Source organism: Piliocolobus tephrosceles, chromosome 17 (genome assembly GCF_002776525.5).
Source record: "Piliocolobus tephrosceles isolate RC106 chromosome 17, ASM277652v3, whole genome shotgun sequence".
NCBI classification, from domain to species: Eukaryota; Metazoa; Chordata; class Mammalia; order Primates; family Cercopithecidae; genus Piliocolobus; species Piliocolobus tephrosceles.
In genome coordinates, this window is record NC_045450.1 from 20,565,324 (window position 1) to 20,588,394 (window position 23,071).

Consider the following 23,071-nt stretch of genomic DNA (forward strand, 5'->3'; position numbering starts at 1 on the left):
AAAACAACAACAAAAAAAAAGCTGCTGCGGGCAGGGGTCGACCGGAAAGCTCATACGCCATCTGAAAGCGGCAGCCATGATTCAACTTCAAATGATTGCCACTGTGCGAAGCGTGGGCTCAACGTTGTCCCATTTTCCAATGTTTCAAGAGCTGATGAAAACTTTTTTTTTTTAATGCAAGGCCTTCTGTTCTTTAACGTTTGTAATAAATTCTAATAACTTTTAAAAGCCTTTGGCCGGGCGCGGTGGCGGGAGCCTGTAGTCCCAGCTACTCGGGAGGCTGAGGCAGGAGAATGGCGTGAACCTGGGAGGTGGAGTTTGCAGTGAGCTGAGATCCGGCCACTGCGCTCCAGCCTGGGCAACAGAGCGAGACTCCGTCTCAAAAAAAAAAAAAAAAAAAAAAAGCCTTCCAGATTTGGCTCGTCTGCTGTCAGTTTGCTTTAGAGAAAGTATTAGAACCTCTCATTTCTTCATTTGCTCATCTATAAAACGTAGAGCTTTTCTGTTTATCTTTCAGACAAAGTCTCACTCTGTTGCTCAGGCTAGAGTGCAGTGGCAAGATCTCCGCTCGCTGTAACCTCTGCTTCCCAGGTTCAAGTGATCCTCCCACCTTAGACTCCTCACGAGTAGCTGGTACTACAGGTGAGCACGACCACGCCGGGCTAATTTTTTAGGGGGTGTTTTTTTGGTTTGTTTTTGTTTTCTTTCAGTAGAGACAGGGTTTTGCCATCATGCCCAGGCAGGTCTCAAACTCCTGGGCTCAAGCAATGCACCTGCCTTGGCCTCCCAAACTGCTGGAATTGCAGGCATGAGCCACCATGCCTGGCCTAAAGAATAATTTTTACCATTACAGAGTTGTAAGCTTCAGAGAAGATAATACATGGTAAAGTGCTTTTTTATTTTTATTTATTTATTTTAAGACAGGGTCTCACTCTGTCACCCAGGCTGGAGTGCAGTGGTGCGATCTCAGCTCACTGCAAACTCCGCCTCCCACATTCAAGTGATTCTCCCGCCTCAACCTCCCTAGTAGCTGGCATGACAGTACAGGCTTGCACCACCATGCCTGGCTAATTTCTGTATTTTAAGTAGAGACAGGGTTTTGCCATGTTGGCCAGGCTGGTCTCCAACTCCTGGCCTCAGGTGATCCACTCACCTCGGCCTTCCAAAGTGCTTGGAATTATAGGCGTGAGCCACCATGCCCAGCCTAAAGTGCTTATTTAATCCCAAGTTTAAGAAAATCTTGGTTACCAGTTGATCTTTTGGTTTTAAGCTAATTTTTTTTTAAATTTTAAATATTAGCGTAACTATGCATGGTAGGTTGAACGTACATATTTAGGTCCACTTGTTCCTAAATCTCCAGTGCAATGACAGGAAGTGGATTTTTGTTTTTTGTTTTTTTTAAATCGTATAAGCCTGTGAGGATGAAGAGAAAGAGGATTCAACAGCAAGTTTTGGGTGCTGGAAAGTAGGTAGACTGTAATTGAATTAACAGACCTAAGAAGTCTGGATCCTAGATCAGCAGTAGGGAAATCTGAGAAACAACCCAATTTTTGAACAAGCCTTGCAAGGCTGAGAAATTGGCATCAGGAGGCCTGCACAGTGGCTCACGCCTGTAATCCCAGCACTTTGGGAGACTGAGGTGGGCAGATCACTTGAGGTCAGGAGTTCAAGCCCAGCCTGACCAACATGGTGAAACATCATCTCTACTAAAAATATAAAAATTAGCCAGGCAGAGGCAGGAGAATCACTTGAGCCCAGGAGACAGAGGTTGCAGTGAGCCAAGATCACGCCACTGCACCCCAGCCTGGGTGACAGAACGAGACTCCATTTAAAAAAAAAAAAAGTTAATAAAACTTTTCTGATGGTTTTGTTACAGCATACGTCAAAATGTTATTACAGTCTTGGCCAAGCGTGGTGGCTCACACCTGTAACCCTGGCACTTTGGGAGGCCAAGATGGGAGAATTGCTTGAGGCCGGGAGTTCAAGACCAGCCTGGTCAACATAGTGAAAGCCTATCTCTTAAAAAAAAAAAAAAAAATTACAGTCTGGCTGCAAGTATAAACCCACTGGGAATTCAAAGATTCATACTTGGTAGGGACATTTTCTAAAAATTTATTTTTTATTATAGTATACCTAAGTAAATTAAACTGCACACTCTTAAGTATACAGGTTGATGAATTTTTACATTTGTACACATCTGTGTCTTAACAACCCAGTTCAAGATATTAGAACCTTTGCAGGACTACAGAAGCCCCCCTGGACTCCCTCCCAGGCAATACACCCTCTCCCCACCCCGAAAAATGTTGGCCACTCTTCTGACCTCTATCTTGATAGAGACATTTTATAGGAGAGAGAATGATTAATCATTGTTAGACAAAACAGAAAAGAATGTTCCGTTAAAGGTCATTGCACTTTTGCCTGACAAACGACCGTCAACTGAGTGAGTAGAACGCTAGTTTCCCAGTGCAAATCTCAATGCTCTTAAATTTCAAAAGAAAAATGCTCAATGCTTGAGCATTTATCAGGAATGCTCGTTTCTCTCCAGAAGGAGGTTCTTACAGAAAGATTTGGTCTCAGGCCAGATTTGGGAGCATTTTCCTTTTAGGGGAGCAAGGGAGAAAAGAATGGAGGGGATCCAGGACTGAGACCCCACACCCACTTCCGCTGTCCACAGCCTAGTGTTTATGATATAGGGACAGGCACACAAAGAATAGTCGGAGTTTCAACCTATCCCTCCCTTGTCCTGCATCCCGCTGCTGAGACCCTGTAGGTCCAGGGGTTCTGATGCAACATTCTGCATCTCTTGCTGATTGATTTCATGTCTGATTGTCATGAGAAAACTGTGTAAGGGGCTGCTGGACTGTAAGAAACTCTCGAAAGGATGCTTTGCCTTCCAGGATCAGCTGTTTCCCTGCAGGGTCCCTGTTAACTAAGCATCCTACATACATAACTAAGTATGTGTTCGTAGGAAGAGACTTGAATTGCTCCAGAATGCTCTAGCAGAAATATCTCGGCCTTAGGAGTTCAAGATCAGCCCTGGGGATATAGCGAGACCCCTGTCTCTGTGAAAAAAAAAAAAAGTTTTCGGCCGGGCGCGGTGGCTCAAGCCTGTAATCCCAGCACTTTGGGAGGCCGAGACGGGCGGATCACGAGGTCAAGAGATCGAGACCATCCTGGCTAACACGGTGAAACCCCGTCTCTACTAAAAAAAAAAAATACAAAAAACTAGCCGGGCGAGGTGGCGGGTGCCTGTAGTCCCAGCTACTCGGGAGGCTGAGGCCAGAGAATGGCGTAAACCCGGGAAGCGGAGCTTGCAGTAGCTGAGATCCGGCCACTGCACTCCAGCCCGGGCAACAGAGCGAGACTCCGTCTCAAAAAAAAAAAAAAAAAAAAAAAAAGTTTTTAAGTAGCCAGGCATGGTGTCACATTCCTGCAGTCCCAGCTACTAAGGAGGCTAAGATGGGAGGATCGCTTTAGCACAGGAGGTCAAGGCTGCAGTGAGCAATGATTGTGCCACTGTACTCCAGCCTAGGCAACAGAGCAAGCACTTGCCAAAAGAAAAAAAATTTACTGGCTGGGCGCAGTGGTTTACGCCTGTAATCCCAGTACTTTGGGAGGCCGAGGCGGGCCGATCACAAGGCCAGGAGATCGAGACCATCCTGGCTAACACGGTGAAAACCCGTCTCTACTAAATATACAAAAAATTAGCTGGGCGTGGTGACGGGCGCCTGTAGTCCCAGCTACTGGGGAGGCTGAGGCAGAAGAATGGCGTGAACCCGGGAGGCGGAGCTTGCAGTGAGCCAAGATTGTGCCCCTGCACTCCAGACTGGGCCACAGAGCGAGACTCTGTCTCAAAAAAATAAAATAAAATAAAACAAATAAAACACACACAAAGACAGACAGATACACACACACACACACACACACACACACACACACACACACACACACCTTCATTTGAGCTTTTGCCATGCAAGGGGGAGGGGGTTATTGTTTACAGCTGACAGCTACCAAGTAGCATTGGGCTTTAGCAGAGAAAGGGAATTTATTACAATGATAAAGCGATGCCTCCAAGAGTGGACAACCCACTGGGCCTTGGAAAGGGTCTGGAGCTGGAAGTCAGAAAACCATCAGGATTTCCCTGACTCTGCTCTTCTCACTCTCTCATTCCCTCTTTTTCTATGCACTGGCTTTTGTCTGCCTCTCCAACTCACCTCACAGAATATAGCCATGCGAAATCCCCCTTTCTTCCTAGTTTTAGCCAGCCTCAGAGACTAATTCCAACGCAACATGGTCAAATTAACAAATCAGGCCAGGCGAGGGGCCTCACGCCTGTAATCCTAACACTTTGGGAAGCCGAGGCGCACAGATCACTTGAGGTCAGGAGTTCGAAACCAGCCTGCCCAACATGGTGAAGCCCTATCTCTACTAAAAATACAAAAAAATTAGCCCGGCATGGTGGCGTGCATCTGTAATCCCAACTACTTGGGAGGCTGAGGCAGGATAATTGCTTGCACCTGGGAGGTGAAGGTTGCAGTGAGCCGAGATCACGCCACTGCACTCCAGTCTAGGCAATGGATCTAGACTCTGTTTTAAAAAACAAAACAAAAAAACAAACAAGAAAAACAAATCAGTAACTCACTGAGTCTCAGTTCACATTTTCAAGAGAGAATTTGATTGGTCCAACCTGAATCCTATGTCCACCAAAGAACGTAGAACCCATTAACTATGGCTGTGGGGGTGGGGTGTGCAGCGCAAAGGTGGCTGCCAGGGACCCGTTCTCTGACTGGTCAGGCAGTTCCTAGAAAAATCAGACTGGGCAAAGATGCTAGCAATTATCCTTGACTGTGAGGATATTTCCTTTTGGAAAATCCAGTACCCAACTCACAAACAAAGTCCTTCCTGGTACTAAAATACCATGACAAACACTCCTATTGATTTCAAGGGGTTATTCCTCAATCAGCTTTGAACTCCCCACAATGCCTAGCCTGTGTCTTCAATCATGGCTGCTTCTGTATTTTATTATTTTTTTAATGTCTTGAAGAGCAACAGACTCTACTAGCACAAGAAAATCTTTGCATATCATTACATATGTTAAAGGTAGACAAATGGCCAGGTGTGGTGGCTCACTCCTATAATTCTAGCACTTTGGGAGGCTGAGGCAGGAGGACAGCTTGAGACCAGCCTAAGCAGCATAGCAAGACCCGGTCTCTACAAAAAATACAAAAGTTAGCCCAGTGTGGTGGCGCATGCCTCTAGTCCCAGCTACTTGTGAGGCTGAGATGGGAGGATCACTTGAGCCCAGGATGTCAAGGCTGCAGTGAGCTGTGATCATACCACTGCACTCCAGCCTGGGCAACAGAGCAAGACCCCGTCTCTCTAAAAAAAAAAAAAAAAAAAAAAAAAAAAAAAAAAAGGTGGATGGAGAGAGGGAAAAGCCAGGCTAAGGAGGGATTGAAAAGGAAAGATATAAAATGTCCAAGTGTTAGGGGTGTGTACCAACTGGATATTAGCCAGAAACTTGAATCGTGGCCCTGAAAAGTCTAATACCAGTCAATGCAAAATGAGAATTCTACTTAAAAAGTGTGATTTATATAGTTTTTGATGTGTCTAAAGCATCACCAGCATTAGCAGAGTTCCTGCCTAATTCCCCCATTCAGTCTCCTTAAGCATTGACTCCACTCCCTGTGTTGAACAGAATAATGGAGAAAGTAACCCATGTAAATGACAGAGGGAAAGAGAAATGATAGAGAATGATAGAGGACAAAACTTCAGATATGAGGGAGATTTGAGATTTCTTACACCAATAAATGTGAAAAATCAAGTAATGGGCTTTGTTTTCCCAGAAAATGACAACTTGCCAAAATTGACTTAGGAAGAAATAGAAAACATGAGAAGAAATAGAAAAAAAAAAGTCATCAAAAATCATATACTTTGGCAAAATGGAAAAATATATGCATATCTATATCTATATAGAGAGGGTCTCCTCTCTCACCCAGGCTAGAGTGCAGTGCCTGAATCTCGGCTCACTGCAGCCTTGACCTCCCTGGCTCAAGGGATCTTCTGACCTTGGCCTCCCAAGTAGCTGAGACTACAGGCATACACCACCGTGCCCGGCTAATTTCTTTTCTTTTGTTTTTTGGTAGAGACAAGGTTTCTCAATGTTGCTTAGGCAGGTCTTGAACTTCTGGCGTCGAGCGATCCTGCCACCTCAGTCTCCCAAAGTGCTAAGATTACAGGAGTGAGCCACCGAGACCAGCCTATTATTAATATTATTATAATATAATACTAGGGAAAGTATAAATATAGTCTAGCAATTTCATTTCTAGTGTATAACCTAGAGAAATGTCCATACACAAGACAAGGAGCCATGTGCAAGGGTACTTCCTGCCATATTGTGTGTAATGACAAAAATTTAGTAACAACTTAAAAGTTGTTCATGGCATGGAATGAATGAATTAGATCTATAGGCATCATAACAGACCTCAAAAACACAATGTTGGGCCTGGCACAGTGGCTCATGCCTGTAATCTCAGCTACTTGGGATGCTGAGGTGGGAGAATGACTTGAGCCCAGGAGGTCTAGGATACAGTAAGCTATGATTGTGCCACTATATTCTAACCTGGGTAACAGAGCAAGACTCTCTTAAAATAATAATAATAGTAATAATACTGTTGAAATGAGAAAAGCAAGTTTTAGATACCAGTACAATGTGCTAACATTTACATAAATGAAAAACATATAGATAACCATTTTATATGTTATTCATAAATTGTATATGTAAAAATGTAAGAAATTATTGGAAAGATACACATCAAATTCATGACAGTTATAGACAGGGGAGAATGTTTGGGAGGGGACCTTATTTTTATTTGTAATGGTCTAATAATTTCTATTTGTAATAGTGTGATCTATTTTTCTTTCTTTATTTTTGAGACGGAGTTTCACACTGTCGCCCAGGCTAGAGTGCGGTGGCGGAATCTTGGCTCACCGCAACCTCTGCTTCCCAGGTTCAAGCGATTCTCCTGCCTCAGCCTCCCGAGTAGCTGGGATTACGGGCGCATGCCACCACGCCAGGCTAAATTTGTATTTTTAGTAGAGACGCTTGAACCCAGAAGGCAGAGGATGCCGTGAGGGAGACCACAGCACTGCACTCCAGCCTGGACAAGAGCGAGACTCCATCTCAAAAAAAAAAAAAAAAAAAAAAAAAAAGAGAGAGAAAAAACAAAAGGAAAAAAAAGCCACAATAATAATAGTCATTAATTTAATGCCAGGTGGTGGCACTATGGATGATGTTTTTTTCTTTGTAATTTTTGTACATTTTCGTTTTTATTATCTGTGTATATCCACATGGATAGGTATTTTAAAATACATTCTGGTGAAAAAATAACAGCCAATTGCAGATCTATATGAATAATGTGACAATATTTGTGTTAAAATCCAAACACAATAAAAACAAAGCTATCTTCTATGGATATATCTCTATATATCCATATAGATATAAACAAATAAATTCACGGCAAAAGATCTAGAAAGACATATAGTGTTTTAGTCCATTTTCTGTTGCTTATAACAGAATACCTGAAACTGGGTAATCTGTAAAGAAAAAGAAGTTATTTATTACAGTTCTGGAGGCTGATAAGTCCAAGGGCAAAAGTGTGCATCTGGGGAGGGCCTTCTTGCTGGTGGGAGACCCCTGCAGAGTCCCCAGGCAGTACAAGCCATCATATGGAGGGGGTGCTGAGCTGTTCACTTGCTAGCTCAGGTCTAGCACTTATAAAGCTCCCACTTATAAAGCCATCAGTCCCCCTCCCAAGATAACCTATTAATCCATTAACCCATGAATCCATGAATCCATGAATAGATTAATCCATTCATGAGGGCTCCACCCTCATGATCTAATCACCTCTTAAAGGGCCCACCACACAATACTGCCACATTGGGGATTAAATTTCCAACACATGAAATTTGGGGGACACATTCAAACCATAGTATATATTAAACTGATAATAATGGTTACTTAACTCTGCGGAGGGGCCTAGGATGCGAGTCAAGAGTCAAAGAGCATTTGTACCTTATCTGCAAAGTTTAAATATTTTACAATAATTCGTGTGTTATTTGTGTAAGTAAAAATTTAAACACATAATTTCTCAGAGACAACTGCCCAGACCAGTCCCCGGGTTTGGCCGTCAGATCCCCTAGTGCGTGTTTCTGATCAGATCGATTTCTTCTCCCGGAGACACCCAATCCGGGTCGTATGGATTACTTGTGGGTTAACCAGGGGTCTCCAGGGTAACCATCCATCTCAGAGTACAGTTTCTAAAAATGGGTTTTGCTCTAATATCTATTTGGAACAAACCTGGGTCTAAAAACTGGAGCAAGTGTTTATTTTCCAACACATGGCTTTTTAAAATAATTCTATAGGGATCAGCTTGAACACACCTTAAGCAAAAAAACCTCAGCGAAAACGCCTCGCGATTTCCAGATGAAATGCGAATGCAAAAGCATTAAGTAGCTTTCTGGCAACCACTAACACCAGCTGGGTAGCGTGGCCGAGCGGTCTAAGGCGCTGGATTAAGGCTCCAGTCTCTTCGGGGGCGTGGGTTCGAATCCCACCGCTGCCAGGGTTAGCTTCCTTTTGTTCCCCGCTGCACACACGCCCGGCTGTTTTGCTCGTGCCATCAGCGCCCCCTGCTGCAGGGCGGGGCTCACGGCCTGCATGAATGGCGCGGCGGAGGGGACGGAGCCCTGTGCGCCGGGGCGGGGCATTGTGGGTAAGAGGAAGCGCTGGGGCCGGCCCGCTCCCCCCACGTGTCCGCCGGAGTTTCTCCACCAGCAACATGGCCGCCGCCTGAGAGGAGAACCGGGCCGCCGCCGCCTCTGCAGCCCGCGGGTAACTGGGCGGTTGCCGCCGTCCGCGCTCGGCCCCCGCGGAGAGGTGAGTCCCATCTTGGCAGCGCCTGAGCTGGGGCTTGAGCGGGACCGCACTCACGACGTGGGCCTGGGCTAGATTCCCGAGTAGGCCAAGGAGGCCCGCGCCGCGCCGTGCCGAGGGGCTGGGGGCCCCCCGGGACTCGGGCGGGAGGAGGGGCAGCCGGCTCCAGGCCGACCCCGGACTCCGACTTCCCCGACCCGACACCTGGGAGTTGGGAAGGCCGCGGCCGACGCTGCCGGCGGTGACTCAGGGTCCAGCCGACCTGCCCCACCCGGGCCTGGGGGGCATCCTATGGAGGGAACACCTGTCCTCGGCGTCGGGTGTGGTGGCGGCTCGCGGCAGTGACTGCATGGTGGGCGTGAGAAGGGGGCCTGACCACCCGCGAGGGAGCAGAAACCCACTGGACAGCGAGGCTCCGGGTCGGCGGCCCGCCCCGATGGGCAGGGACGGCACCTGCGTCTGCCGGAGCCCCCTCTTCGCAGCTGAACCGGATTAGCTTCTGCCCGGCGAGGCCTGGGATTCCTCATTCATTTATTCAGGCAACCATTCAGTGTTTACTGAGCCAACTCTGTGCTCCGGATACGGCCCTGACCATTCGGTCCGAGGAGGTGTCAGTAAACAAACAAGGTCGTTCCTTTGGGTTAGCTTTAGAATTCCTTGGGCTTGGAGGCGGAAAGAAGAGATCTTAGCGATCTCAACAGTTTCCTCATCTGTGAAATGGGGATAATAGAAATTCCTACCTCATTGGGTTGTGGTGATGGCTCATTAGAAACTAGGTGACGCTCCTGCTTGCAGCGTTTTTACCCGCTTACATTGGCAGAAAACATGTTGTCAAGTAATAACGAACCTTCCCATAGGTTACGTTTATTACCGTCCTTACTCCTCCCCTCAGCTGTCTGTAGGTCGGTACTTAAGTTTCCTTACTTCAGGGATGAAAATAGGGAAGAATACCAAACGTAGACAACTCAAGTAGGTCAACAGATGCGAAGCAGCTGCGGTAGGATTTGAACCCGCACAGTTTTGCTCTCAAGTCCAGGCTCTTACCCACTTAACCATACTGCCTTTTATCAAAGATCTGTGCAGTATAGTGGTTAAGAATAAGAATAAGGATCTTTGACATCAATGAGACCCTAGTTTCTGTCCTGATTCCACCTCGGATGAGTTACTTCTCTCTGAACCTCAGTCTCCTCATTTCCAAATTGAAGATGATAAATCTCTATTAATAGGGCTAATGAGAAGTTTAAATATAAAGTATTCTTTGTACTATATTGAGTGTCAACTTCGTGCCAGGCACTGTTCTAGGTATTGAGAGAACCAGCAGTGGATTTTTTTTTTTAATCTTCATTTCATAGTTGAGGAAACTGAAGCACTGAGAAGCCTTCATGGAGCTTACATTCTATTGCAGAAGACAACACCTGAGCAAATAGACAAGGTAGTTCCAGATTAAGGTGAGACCCATTAAAGAAAGAAAATAGAGATGTGGTAGTGCCTGGGAGGAAGTTGGGGGAGGCTTTTAAAATAGGGTGGCCAGGGAACCTGTCCTCTCCTGCAGGCGGTGATGATATTCAATAAAAAGGAGCAACCTTGGAAATCCCTGTGGGGGAACTGATGATGTGCAAAGGACCTTGGGTGGACTGGGACTTGGCTTGGTGGAGGCCCAGCAAGTGGCTGCCAGCCTGGATGGTGAGGGGAAGTCAGAGACAAGATCATACAGGGCCTTAGGCGGCTCATGGAAAGGAGTTTGGGTTTTGTTTTATGTGACAGTGACAGTTGGCAGGTTTTAGGCAGGGAAATAATGATTTACATTTTTTTTATTTTTATTTTTATTTTTTAGACGGAGTCTTGCTCTGTCACCCAGGCTGGAGTGCAGTGGCAAGATCTCAGCTCACTGCAACCTCTGCCTCCTGGGTTCAAACGATTCTTCTGCCTCAGCCTCCCAAGTAGCTGGGATTACAGGTGTGCATCACCACACCTGGCTGATTTTTGTATTTTTAGTGGAGACAGGGTTTCACCTTATTGGCCAGGCTGTCCTGGAACTCCTGACCTCAGGTGATCTGTCTGCCTCAGCTTCCTAAAGTGCTGGGATTACAGGCGTGAGCCAGCGTGCCTGGCTCCCCCGCCCCAATAGGGATAGAGTCTCACCCTGTGACCCAGGATGGAACACAGTGGTGTGATCATAGCTCACTGCAGCCTCAAACTCCTGGGTTCAACCAGTCCTGCTGCCTCAGCTTCCCAAGTCATTGGGACTACAGGCCACGCTGGGCTATTTTTTAAAGAGAGACCAGAGTGGGGGTGGTCTCACTATGTTGCTCAGGCTGGTCTTGAACTCCTGGTCTCAGGCAGTCCTTCCACCTAAGCCTCCCAAAGTGTTGGGATTACCCGCATGAGCCACCACGCCAGCCTTTCCAAGGACTCACTGTTGCTGGGAGACTTTGGAGGCAGGTAGCCATAGGGAGACGTGGATGAGTGCTTTTCACATTGCGGATTGAGATTTATTAGTGGGAAGTAAAATCGATTTAGTGGAATTGAAGCTAGCATTTTTTGTTTTGAATGAATGAAGTAGAAAACATCACTGCCTGACATATAGTAGAGACAGTTATAGTTATGTGAAACCTTGTTTCAGTTATGCAACTGTATGTATTTTCTGGGTTATTTATATGAGATGAATTTCGTTTTATGTTGTTTTTTTTTTCCGAGACGGAGCCTTGCTCTGTCGACCAGGCTGGAGTGCAGTGGCCCGATCTCGGCTCACTGCAATCTCCGCCTCCCGGGTTCACGCCATTCTCCTGCCTCAGCCTCCCGAGTAGCTGGGACTACAGGCGCCCGCTGCCACGCCCGGCTAATGTTTTGTATTTTTAGTAGAGATGGGGTTTCACCGTGTTAGCCAGGATAGTCTTGATCTCCTGACCTTGTGATCTGCCCGCCTCAGCCTCCCAAAGTGCTGGGGTTACAGGTGTGAGCCACCGCGCCCGGCTGAGATGAATTTCTTACTGTTGTGGATCTTAGGCTGAAAACTTTGAAAGCCACTGAGTTGGATCACCTCGGCCTGGAGGGTGAAGGGAGGTGACACTCTTTGTATCAACCCAGATGTACTATCCAGAGGGAGGAGCTCCAGCTCTCTAGCTGACAGGGCACCTTAGCCTCCCTGATCCCTGGCAACGCAGAGGCCAACAGGGCATAGCAATAGCCAAGAAAGAATGATTGTGTCTTTGGAAGCTCCCAGGCCACACCCTCAATGCTTATGATCTGTCCCCTTGCTCACCTGGCAGGCCCCAGCCTCTCAGTTGTCCACTGCCGAGCTGCAGAGAAGGCAGGAGCTTGACATGTCTGTGGCGCTTGGCAGCCAGTGCAGATGGGGTTAGGCCTTGGGCTCTCCCTCCACGCTGCCCTCTGTCTGCACAGCAGACAGTCGAGATGCACCTGAAACTGTCGAGATGCGACTTCTGATTTTCATTCCATCTTCCATCTCTGGGACTGTTACGATAGCCTGTTTCCCTGAATTTTCTCTTTCTACCCCCTCCATATCTTCCTCTGCCCGAAATCCTTCTGTAGCTTCCTATTAAATAGCATTCCCATGGTTCATTTATTTAGACAATAAACATGTATTGAGTGCCTGCTATATACTAGGCACTTGGGGTACCACAAGGGACAAAATAGACCAAAATCTCTGCCTTCACGTAGCTTACAGCTTAGTGGCAATAGAGGTGGGCACAGATGCAGAGCTGTAAACTGTCACATGGTGATAGACACCTGCTATGGAGAAAACCAGAGCGGAGAAGGGAATTGAGGGGTGGGGAAGGCAGTTTGCAATTTGATTTGGAGAGGGAAGTTCTTAGCCATAAGGTGACATTTGAGCAAAAACCTGAAAGAGGTGAAGGGGGGGTCATGAGGTTATCAGGCGGGTAGAGCAGCTACAAATCCCCAGAGGTGGGTTTAGAGAGGAGAGGAGGGTAGGAGGCTCCTGGGAGATGAGGTCTGGCAGGTCAAGGGGCAGGAGATTGTTTAGGGTTTACGTGGGATGATAAAGACTTTGGCTTTTATCCAGGTGCAGTGGCTCACACCTGTAATCCCAGCACTTTGAGAGGCCGAGGCTGGCGAATCACTTGAGGCCAGGAGTTCAAGACCAGCCTGGCCAATGTGGCAAAGCCCCGTCTCTACTAAAAATACAAAAATTAGCTGGGCGGATGGTGCATGCCTATAATCCCAGCTACTTGGAAGGCTGAGGCACGGTAATCACTTGAACCTAGGAAGCGGAGGAAGCAGTGAGTCAAAATCATGCCAGTGCACTTCAGCCTGGGCGACAGAGCGAGACTTGTCTTAAAAATAAATAAATAAGGCCGGGCGCGGTGGCTCAAGCCTGTAATCCCAGCACTTTGGGAGGCCGAGACGGGCGGATCACGAGGTCAGGAGATCGAGACCATCCTGGCTAACACGGTGAAACCCCGTCTCTACTAAAAATACAAAAACTAGCTGGGCGAGGTGGCGGGCGCCTGTAGTCTCAGCTACTTGGGAGGCTGAGGCAGGAGAATGGCGTAAACCCGGGAGGCGGAGCTTGCAGTGAGCTGAGATCCGGCCACTGCACTCCAGTCTGGGCGACAGAGCAAGACTCCGCCTCAAAAAACAAACAAACAAACAAAAATAAATAAATAAATAAATAAATAAATAAATAAATAAATAAATAAATATTAGATAGTTCAAATGTTAAGTAGATCAGACAAAAATCATGCCTGGCCAACATGGTGAAATCTGTCTCTATTTAAAATATAAAAATTAGCTGGGTACGGTGGTAGGCACCTGTAATACCAGCTACTTGAAAGGCTGAGGCAGGACAATCACTTGAACCCGGGAGGCAGAGGTTGCAGTGAGCTGATTGTACCACTGCCCTCCAGCCTGGGTGACAGAGCAAGACTCTGTCTTAAGGTAGAAAAAAAAAAAATGCTGGTCTCGCCCAAGGGCAGGGGTTTGGGGATTGCTGAGGCCTGGGGGTGCCTGAGTACCATCCTCCTATGACCACCTCTCTTCTCTTTGGGTATGTGAAGGGGCAGACCAGCTGAAATACTCAACCCGCCCCGTGGAGAACTGCAGCCTTCCCTCTTCCTGGAATTCCTCTTCCCCTCTGCTGTCGTGGCTTGCCCAACGCCCTCTCTCCTTCCAGGCACATCCCACGTGCCTCTTCCCCAGCAGAAAGGCTCTGCCTGCCTCTCACCTCCCCTACCTGTACCTGTCACCTGAGGTCAGACAGCCTGGACGCGAAGTCCAGTTCATCATCCTGCTTACTATGTGACTTTGGGTAAAAACGCACACAGTATCTCTGAGTTCCAGTCTGTTCATTATAAAACAGTGACAGTCACCACATCTCACAGGGTCATTGTGTTGAATACAGGACAGAAGAGTGTGTGAAGAGGTCATTTTTAGACCAAAAACACAGAAGAGTCATCTCACTCAGGATTCGAGTTAAAGTCAGCTTGAAAATCAAACATCAGAGAGAGCTTTGGACTGTCTGTCTTCCTGTTTGACGTCTGGCTGCTCTTTCAAGCCTCCCCAGGGCCCTCAGTTCTCCAGTGTTTTAATCATGGCTGGGACCAGCCAACCTCTGTCCTCCTATCTGGCAGTGAATTCTCTGTGAGCAGAGAAGAAACCCTTAAAGCCAGTCATTTGCTTTTCCCCGCAGGTACAGCCCACACGTGTTGGCTTGGTCTACCCGCTTGCACCTGAGTGTTTCTTTTTTTCTTTATTTCTGATGCGGTATAGGGTTGGTCGTCCATTGTGGACTTCACGGTAGATGTAGAAAGAAGGTCGGTTGGTTGGTTGTGGGCTCCGCCTCCCAGTTCAGGGCCTGTTGCAGAATAGGTACAGGGAAATGTTGGTTGAGCGACTGACTGACGGCCCCAGTCTCTCGCCCTCCTTTGCAGATCGAGCTCAAGGACTGCGCGGCTGGCTGTCCTCTAGTATGGCCAATGAAGAGGATGACCCAGTCGTACAGGAGGTAACTGCTGCTCTCTGTCCCTGCCGCCGGAGCTACAGGCAGTGGAACTGGGTCCTTGCCATGCGTCCTCAGGCCAGTCTGGGACCTGTTGATGTTCTGGGACCCCTAACCCTTGCTGTTCCCTCTGCCTGGTCCCCTCTGCTGTCCCCCAGACCCCTGCGTGGCTGACCTCTCCCTTCCTTCAGGTCTCTGATCTGGCATCGCCTCATCAGAGAGGCCTTCCCTGACTGCCCTTGCACACCCAGCTGCCCTCCTGGACCCTCCCGTGCCTCTCTCTGCCCTTACCTTGGCGATAACTCATACTTGGCCTAGTCCCTGTCATTCCCTAGATATCAGTTCATTGCTTTCTTTCCTGTCCACTGCTGTGCCACAAAGCCCGAGTACAGTGCCTGGCACCCAGGTACCCGGCGACTATTTGGTGAATGAATGAATAAATGGGCTCAGCAGTCCCTCCTTCCCAGGCTTACGCAGATGCAGTCATTCAGCAACTGTTCACTGGACCACTGTGTGCTGGGGGCTGTGACACATCAGTCAGCAGGGCAGGGAGGGTCCCCTTCCCTGGGAAGCTAATGGGCTGTGGGCAAGACTGATGAGGCAGGAGTCTCCCCGTGTAGGGTGCAGGCAGTGGGAGGCAGATTTCCCGCCCACCACTTTTTTTTTTTTAGGAGACAGAGTCTTGCTCTGTTGCCCAGGCTGGAGTTCAGTGGCACCATCTCGGCTCACTGCAACTTTCGCCTCCCAGGTTCAAGTGATTCTCCTGCCTCAGCCTCCTGAGTAGCTGGGATTTCAGGTGCCCATCACCACGCCCGACTAATTTTTTTTTTTTTTTTTTTTTTTTTGGAGATGGAGTCTCCCTCTGTTGCCCAGGCTGGAGTGCAGTAGTGTGATCTTGGCTCACTGCAGCCTCTGCCTCCGGGTTCAAATGATTCTTGTGCCTTGGCCTCCTGAGTAGCTGGGATTACAGGCATCCGCCACCACGCCTGGCTAATTTTTGTATTTTTAGTAGAGACAGGATTTCACCATGATAACCAGGCTAGTCTCGATCTCCTGACCTCAAGTGATCACCCACCTTGGCCTCCCAAAGTACAAGCATTACGGGCATGAGCCACCATGCCTGGCCCAGGTTTCCCTTCTTAGAGAAAGCTGTTTTATAGTCAAACTCACCTTTCAGAATCCTTTTAACCGAGGACTTAGACCTTTGGAAGGCAAAAGGCAAAAAGTAACTGCATCTGCCTTCAGCCTCCCTATATGCAGAGCCTGACCTCCAGTGGGAAGGGCAGGGGCAAGGAGAAGGTCCTCGGAGATGAATAGAGGTGGTTTTTCCTTGCTTGGGGGATGTTGCTAAGTTACTAGATTTGGGTTATTTAGATGCATTTAAGCTGTATCTACACTGCAGTAGCAGGAGTTACAATACGGGGGTGGTGATGGGATAGAAGAGTCCAAGGGACTCTGAGGACAGAGGCAGCGCCCTCTGCAGCCAGGGACCCTGGAATGCTTCCTGCCCAAGTCATGCCTCAACCAAGTCCTTGGAGGAGCAAGCAATCAAGGCTCAGGGGAGGCATGTGTGAAGAGCTCTGTAGATGCGGGGGGAAAGCATGTGCAAAGGCCCAGGGGCAGGAGAGAATGTGGTTCATAGGAGGAGCTAGGAAGCAGGAAGGCAAACTTTTGCATGGCGGGGTGGGGGTGGTTAGTGTTGGGAAGACAGGAAGCGAAGCCATCAGTCATGAAGGGCAGACCCCCTAAGACAGGGTGACAGGCCTGTCCAGGAGGGGCAGGTGGAGGGCCCAGCCAGGAGGCACAGGCATAGGTGAGCCCTCGCCTGCCTGCCTCTCAGAAGAGCATTTGCCCAGGCTCCAGGATGTTTCCCAATCAGTGCAGCCCCAGGGAAGATGTGTGCTTATTGGGGGATTATGAACTTGGGTGGGGGTGCCAGGTGAACTCTAGCCCTGGTTCCCCTGGGAGCTTTCTGGAGGGATTCCTGAATATACCCAGTGTGCAGCCTTGGATCCCCTTGCTTTTAGCATGAGCTGAGCTATTTCCTCCTTCCCCAAACTGCCTCCCTGAGCCACTACCCCTAACTGAAGCTGGAAGCGCCCGCACAGCCCCGGGAGGTCAGCACTGTGTCCAGTCTCCCGGTTAAGTCATCTTCCCTTCTTCCCAGATCGACGTGTACTTGGCCAAGAGTCTGGCGGAAAAGCTGTATCTCTTTCAGGTAATTATGGGACTTGAAGGTAAAGAGGGGAAAAGCAGGTGTGGATGGGTGATGTGGACTCAGGAACATGGGCAGGAGACGATGGGAAACCTCAGCTAGGGTTCTCAGTGTGGAGAGTGTCATGGGGTCTCTTTGCTTTCGTGGGTGGGTTAATATTGGTCTCATTTCAAAGACAGGAAAACTGGAGGGACACAGGAGAGGCAGAAGGGTGCAGCAGTTAAAGCTGGGGCTCTGGGGTCAGATCCAACTCTATCACACCGTAGCTGTGAGACCACGGGCACATTTCTTAATCCTTCTGTGCCTCAGTTTCCTCACTTGCACAGTGGTGATGGTAATAATGCCTGCCTCATAGTCCCCGGGAGGACGGACTGAGTCCACAGTGAGGTGTTTAGGATGCCACCTGGCAGAGAGTTAGTGCCAGTGCTGATGGCCGCTGTTGCGGAGGCTCCAAGGGGCAGCTCCACGGCAGCGTCTGTGAGCCCTCAGTCCTGCCAGCTGTGAGGGCCCCGGGTTGCTACCTCTGCCCCCTCCCCTTGCTGCTGGGTCAGCAGCTCGTCATAGTGGCCAACATGTATTGAGCATTGACCATACGCAGACTGTTTAAAGCATTTACCCAAGTTACCTCTTTAACCCCACAATAACCCTATGGTGGTGATTATTGTATTTTATAACCGATATATTGAGATAGAATTTACACACCATACAGTTTCCCCATTTCAGTGTGTAATGCAATGGATTTTAGTCTATTCATGGGGCTGTGCAACCAGCGCCACAGTCTATTTTGGCAGTTTTGTCCCCCTTTAAAGGAACCCCACACCTATTAGCAATCAGTCCCCATGTGCCCCCCATTCCCACCTCCAACCCCAGGCATCCTTTCCCCTTATTTTCTGTCTGTGGATTTGCCTGTTCTGTTCACATAGCTGGAATCTTGCACTATGTGGCCTCCTGTGATTGGCTGCTCTCACTTTGCATGATGTTTTCAGGGCTCATCCACATGGTAGCTATAGCCTGCATCAGTATTTGATCTTTTTTTTTTTTTTTTTTTTTTTTTGAGACGGAGTCTTGCTCTATTGCCCAGGCTGGAGTGCAGTGGCTTGATTGCGGCTCACCACAGCCTCTGCCTCCCAGGTTCAAGCAATTCTCCTGCCTCAACCTCCTGAGTAACTGGGACTACAGGCACGTGCCACAAGCCCAGCTAATTTTTGTATTTTTAGTAGAGATGGTGTTTTACTATGTTGACCAGCCTGGTCTCGAACTCCTGACCTCATGATCTGCCCGCCTCGGCCTCCTGTAGTGCTGGGATTACAGGTGTTAGCCACCGTTCCCAGCCAATATTTGATCTTTTATTGATGAATAATGTTCCATTGTATGTGCAGACCACATTTGTTTATCCATTCGTCAGCTGATGGGTGTTTGGGATATTTCTACTTTTTGGCTATTATAAATAATGCTACTGTGGACATTCACATAGTTTTTATGTGAACGTGAATTCTCATTTCTTCCAGGTATATGCCTGGTAGCAGAATTGCTGGGTCTGTGTTTAGCTTTTTGAGGCTAAACTGCTGGGCTGCTCTGCCCCATGTTACATTCCCGCAGTTAGAGTCAGTGTTCATATCCCATGATGCACATGAGAATGCGAGGCACAGGGAGGCCCTCACAGGCACGGGGGCCTGGGGCGCACCATGGCAGCGATGCTGCAAGCCTGTGCTGGGAGGGCCTGGCCTCCACTCCCGGGGTGTCACCCTTGTGGACCGTGGGAATGGGGCCTGTGCTTGTGTGCCTGCTCACACTGCTTCCTTGACTGGCTGCAAAGTGATGGTGGAGGTACCAGTGACCCCTGTGTGTCCAGAGTGCCAAGCCCTGTGCCGCCATCGGCTCTGTTTGCCTCCTCTGTGCTCGCAGCAGCACTGGGAGGTGAGGATGCGTAGCCTCAGGGAGGCGAGGTGCCTGAGTCCACAGTTAACAAGGAACAGGATGAGGACTGGAAGCCAGGCCTGTGATTCTAGAACCTGTGCCCTTCAACCTTCCCACCCCTGGTCAGGTGATCTCAGAACTGCCCGCAGTCCCAGCCCAGGAAGCAGGGAAGAGTCACGACTTTGCTGTGTGAGTGAGCTTTTAGGAAATGACCGTCTCCTTGTGCTAGAATGTAGCTGATCTGAAAGGGCCTGTTTTCCACACTGCCATGCCTCCATCAGGCTCATTCCACAGGCTGTCGTGAGACCAGGCAGAGCATTTGAGGAGGGGTCCAAACTTTGACTCCTCTACCTGAGGGAGAGAGAGACGGAGAGACAGTGCACTGTGAGGACAGATGTGGACAGGAGCCCCTGAGTGTTGGGCGCATTGCAGTGTGAGCCATTCATGTAAAGATAAGAGCGGGCCATGGCTGCCTGGCTGCCTTCTTCAGTATCTTGTGAAGAAGCCCACATAACCGGATAAGGAGAGAGAACGGGATCATGAATTTCCACCTTGCCTGTCGTCTGGCCTCAGCAGTGAGCAGCACGTGCCGGTGTTGCTTTCGCTCTGTGCTTCCTTGTGGACTTCTTTTGTTCGTCCTTCTCTCCCCAGATGGCCTGTCCACTGGTAGGTAGGCCCTGGACCCCCATCCTCACCTCCCATGGCTGTGCTCTGCGGGTTCCTGGAGCAGCAGCATGCTGGTTTGGGTTGCTGTGTGTAGGCTTGTCCCTTGGAAGTCAGAGACATCCTGCAGTGGCCCTTTGGAGGGAGGCCGGGGGGAGCTGATGAGAATAGGGCTACAGGTGGGGACTGGCAGGGGTGCCTCATGGTAGAGCTGGGTAGCTGGTACCCTTGTGGTAGGGTAAGGCCAGTCTCTGCTTGGGGTGGGTTTGGAGATAGCTGTTGATTCTTGGGCAGGGCCCAGCTCTGGGCAGGGCTGGGCGGAGTAGAGTTAATGGCTCCCTTCCCCTCCCCAGTACCCTGTGCGTCCAGCCTCGATGACCTACGATGACATTCCGCACCTCTCAGCCAAGATCAAGCCCAAGCAGCAGAAGGTGGGGCTGCCTGCTGAGGGCAGTGGGGGCGGGAAGAAAGGGTGATGAGGGTGGGAGCCGGTGGAGGCGAGAAGCTCAGAGAAGGGGCCATTGGAGAATTAGGAGAACCAGCAGCTCCCAGGGCCTTGAAAGCTGAAGAAGGAAAGTGTCCAGAAAGACAGGGCAGCTCCAGAGAGGTCAGGGAGGCACAAGGCTGATGAATTAGAGAATGGGACCAGATGTGAGCTTAGGTTCCCAGGGTACGACCGGGGCAGGCGGGTGAACATGGAGTAGGTCTGATAGGAAGAGAACCTAGCGTCTGTCTGGAGGGTCTGCAACTCTAGCCCCTGTAGCCACATGGAAGTGCCATCCTGGTATTGCCAGTTCTGCTGGCTTTTCAAGAGAAGTGAGAAATAAGGATTTTTGTGAGAAATCTCTTGATTTTTAAGTGTTGGCACCTAATTTAGACCTTTGGGAGTGAAGTAGAGGACAAATAAGACTACAGGACTGTCCACTTCCTCCCGCAAAAAAAAAAAAAAAAAAAAAATTGTAACATTTTTGTTGGAATTTGGGTTTGTGGCCCTTGGTGTGGACTGAAATCCAGGGACCCTTGGGGACATGTGTCAGTCCCACTTCTGGGCAGGGACCTGGTCAGGAGGTGGCCATGGTGGGGTTGGGGTGTCCCTTGGGGAGCCGTGCCTTGGGCTTCTCATGGCTGGCGGGGATGCTTGGTGCTTCCAGGTAGAGCTTGAGATGGCCATCGACACGCTGAACCCCAACTACTGCCGCAGCAAAGGAGAGCAGATCGCGCTGAACGTGGACGGGGCCTGCACCGACGAGACCAGCACGTATTCCTCGTGAGTTCCCAGCCCCAAGCCTGTCCGGTTTCCCTGTGTTCACACAGGAGCCTCCCAAAGACCTTAAAGACATTGACCCCCTTTGCCCCGTCACTGGGCTCCCCACCAGCGTCCCAGCCTTTGGAGGGCTGGGCCTGTCTCAGACCCGACCCTCCCTGAGCTAGCTGGTCCCAGAGCTCCCACCCACGCCTCGTCTCTTGGTCTACAAACAAGGCCATGGGTTTTCTCATCCCCAGGCTCCGCTCCTGAGACCCGCGTAGGCAGCCCTGCGGCCTTGGTCCCTGACTGTGGCACTTCAGAAGGTGTCTGGGGGGTGGAGTGCGCTGTGGCCACAGGCCCTGGCTCAGAGCTGCCTTCCCCTGTGATGTTGCTTCTCCCTGTGCTCCAGGAAGCTGATGGACAAACAGACCTTCTGCTCTTCCCAGACCACCAGTAACACATCCCGTTATGCCGCTGCACTCTACAGGCAAGGTACCCGGGGCTGGGCGTCCCATGGTGGGGACATGGCGTTGTGGGGGCTGGGCAGGGAGAGAACCTCCCCAGCCTGGTGTCCATCTCCCACCTGCCCTGAAAGCTAGACACCTGCGGGAGCCGGGCAGGTGTGGAAATAACAGAAATGACACATTGTCAGGGGATTGGAAGTGGCTACCTTTGGGGCCCGCTGGTTGGACACTGCCTGACTAGATGGGGTGGGGCTCCAAGTTCTTTTGTCCTCCCGGGACACAGATACATACAAGTAGCATAACATAAGTTTGGGGACAGAATTCTGTCTTTAAAGACAAAGCTTATGACAGAGCAATTCCATTCCTAGGCAGCATCTATCCAAAAGAAATGAAAACATGTGTCCACACAAAACCATACACAGGTGTTCACAGTAGCATCTTCATGATAGCCAAAATGTGGAAACCACCCAGATGCCCATCCGCTGGATTCATGGAGAAACAGAACGTGGTCCATTCACGCAATGGATGTTATTTGACCCAGAAAAGAATGACGCACCGATGCTACCACGCAGATGAACCTTGAGAACATTGTGCTAAGTGAAAGAAGCCACGGGCTTCCTCACTCGCAGCTACGCGCTGTGTGCTTACGTCCCAGTCAGCGACCGACCACATACTCAACGGTGGTCCCGAAAGGTTATAATGGAGCTGAAGAACTGGCTCACCTAGTGATGTCTTAATGAGCCTGACCCTGTGTAGGCCTAGGCTAACTCGTATGTTTGTGTCTTAGTTTTTTGTTTGTTTGTTTTGTTTTGAGACAGCGTCTCACTCTGTCGCCTAGGCTGGAGTACAGTGGCACAGTCTCAGCTCACTGCAACCTCCGCCTCCTAGGTTCAAGCGATTCTCCTGCCTCAGCCTCCCAAATAGCTGGGATTACAGGCACGCACCACCACACCTGGCTAATTTTTGTATTTTTAGTAGAGACAGGATTCTGCCACGTTGGCCAGGCTGATCTCAAACTCCTGACCTCAGGTGATCCACCCACCTCGGCCTCCCAAAGTGCTGGGATTACAGGTGTGAGCCACCACGCCCAGCCTGTGTCTTAGTTTTTAGTAGAAAGTTTAAAAGTTTAAAAAAAACCAAACAACAACAACAAAAAAGGTAAAAGCATATAGCTGGGCGTGGTGCCTCTTTCCTGTAATCCCAACGCTTTGGGAGGCCGAGGCAGGCAGATCGCTTGAGCCCAGGAGTTCCCAACCAGCCTGGGCAACATAGTAAAATCCCTTCTCTACAAAAAATACAAACATTAGCTGGGCATAGTGGCACACCCCTTAGTCCTAGCTACTGAGGAAGCTGAGGTGGGAGGATTGCTTGACCCTGGGAAGCGGAGGTTGCGGTAAGCTGAGATTCCACCACTGCACTCCAGCCTGGGCAATAGAGCAAGACTCTGTCTCGAAAACAACATATACAATAAAGATATATTTTTCATAAATTTATTTATGTATTTTTTTTAGAGGGAGTCTCACTCTGTTGCCCAGGTTGGAGTGCAGTGGCTCAATCTTGGCTCACTGAAACCTCTGCCTGCCGGTTTCAAGCAATTCTCCTGTGTCAGACTCCTGAGTAGCTGGGACTACAGGGGGAGCCACCCTGCCCC

The 23,071-nt window shown here is 49.4% G+C and overlaps 1 protein-coding gene and 1 non-coding gene across 8 annotated transcripts in view; both read left to right on the forward strand.

Moving 5' to 3' along the window:
• Positions 1 to 8,542: 8,542 nt before the first annotated feature.
• Positions 8,543 to 8,624, forward strand: TRNAL-AAG. The gene has a single exon. It is a non-coding gene; the product is annotated as a tRNA-Leu (tRNA).
• Positions 8,625 to 8,767: 143 nt separating this feature from the next.
• POLR3E (RNA polymerase III subunit E) overlaps positions 8,768 to 23,071 on the forward strand; it is a 43,035-nt gene continuing 28,731 nt past the window's right edge. For 3 of the 7 annotated variants that reach the window (XM_026455366.1, XM_026455369.1, XM_026455371.1), the window contains exons 1-6: positions 8,768 to 8,938; positions 14,848 to 14,921; positions 17,083 to 17,133; positions 20,064 to 20,141; positions 20,862 to 20,977; positions 21,366 to 21,448. In XM_026455366.1, coding sequence (XP_026311151.1) covers positions 14,886 to 14,921; positions 17,083 to 17,133; positions 20,064 to 20,141; positions 20,862 to 20,977; positions 21,366 to 21,448 — 364 coding nt within the window. In that variant the 5' untranslated portion in view covers positions 8,768 to 8,938; positions 14,848 to 14,885. Of the gene's footprint in view, positions 8,939 to 10,285; positions 10,384 to 14,827; positions 14,922 to 17,082; positions 17,134 to 20,063; positions 20,142 to 20,861; positions 20,978 to 21,365; positions 21,449 to 23,071 lie in introns of those variants that run through there. The other 4 variants (XM_026455368.1, XM_026455367.1, XM_026455370.1 and 1 more) reach the window with 4 other exon arrangements.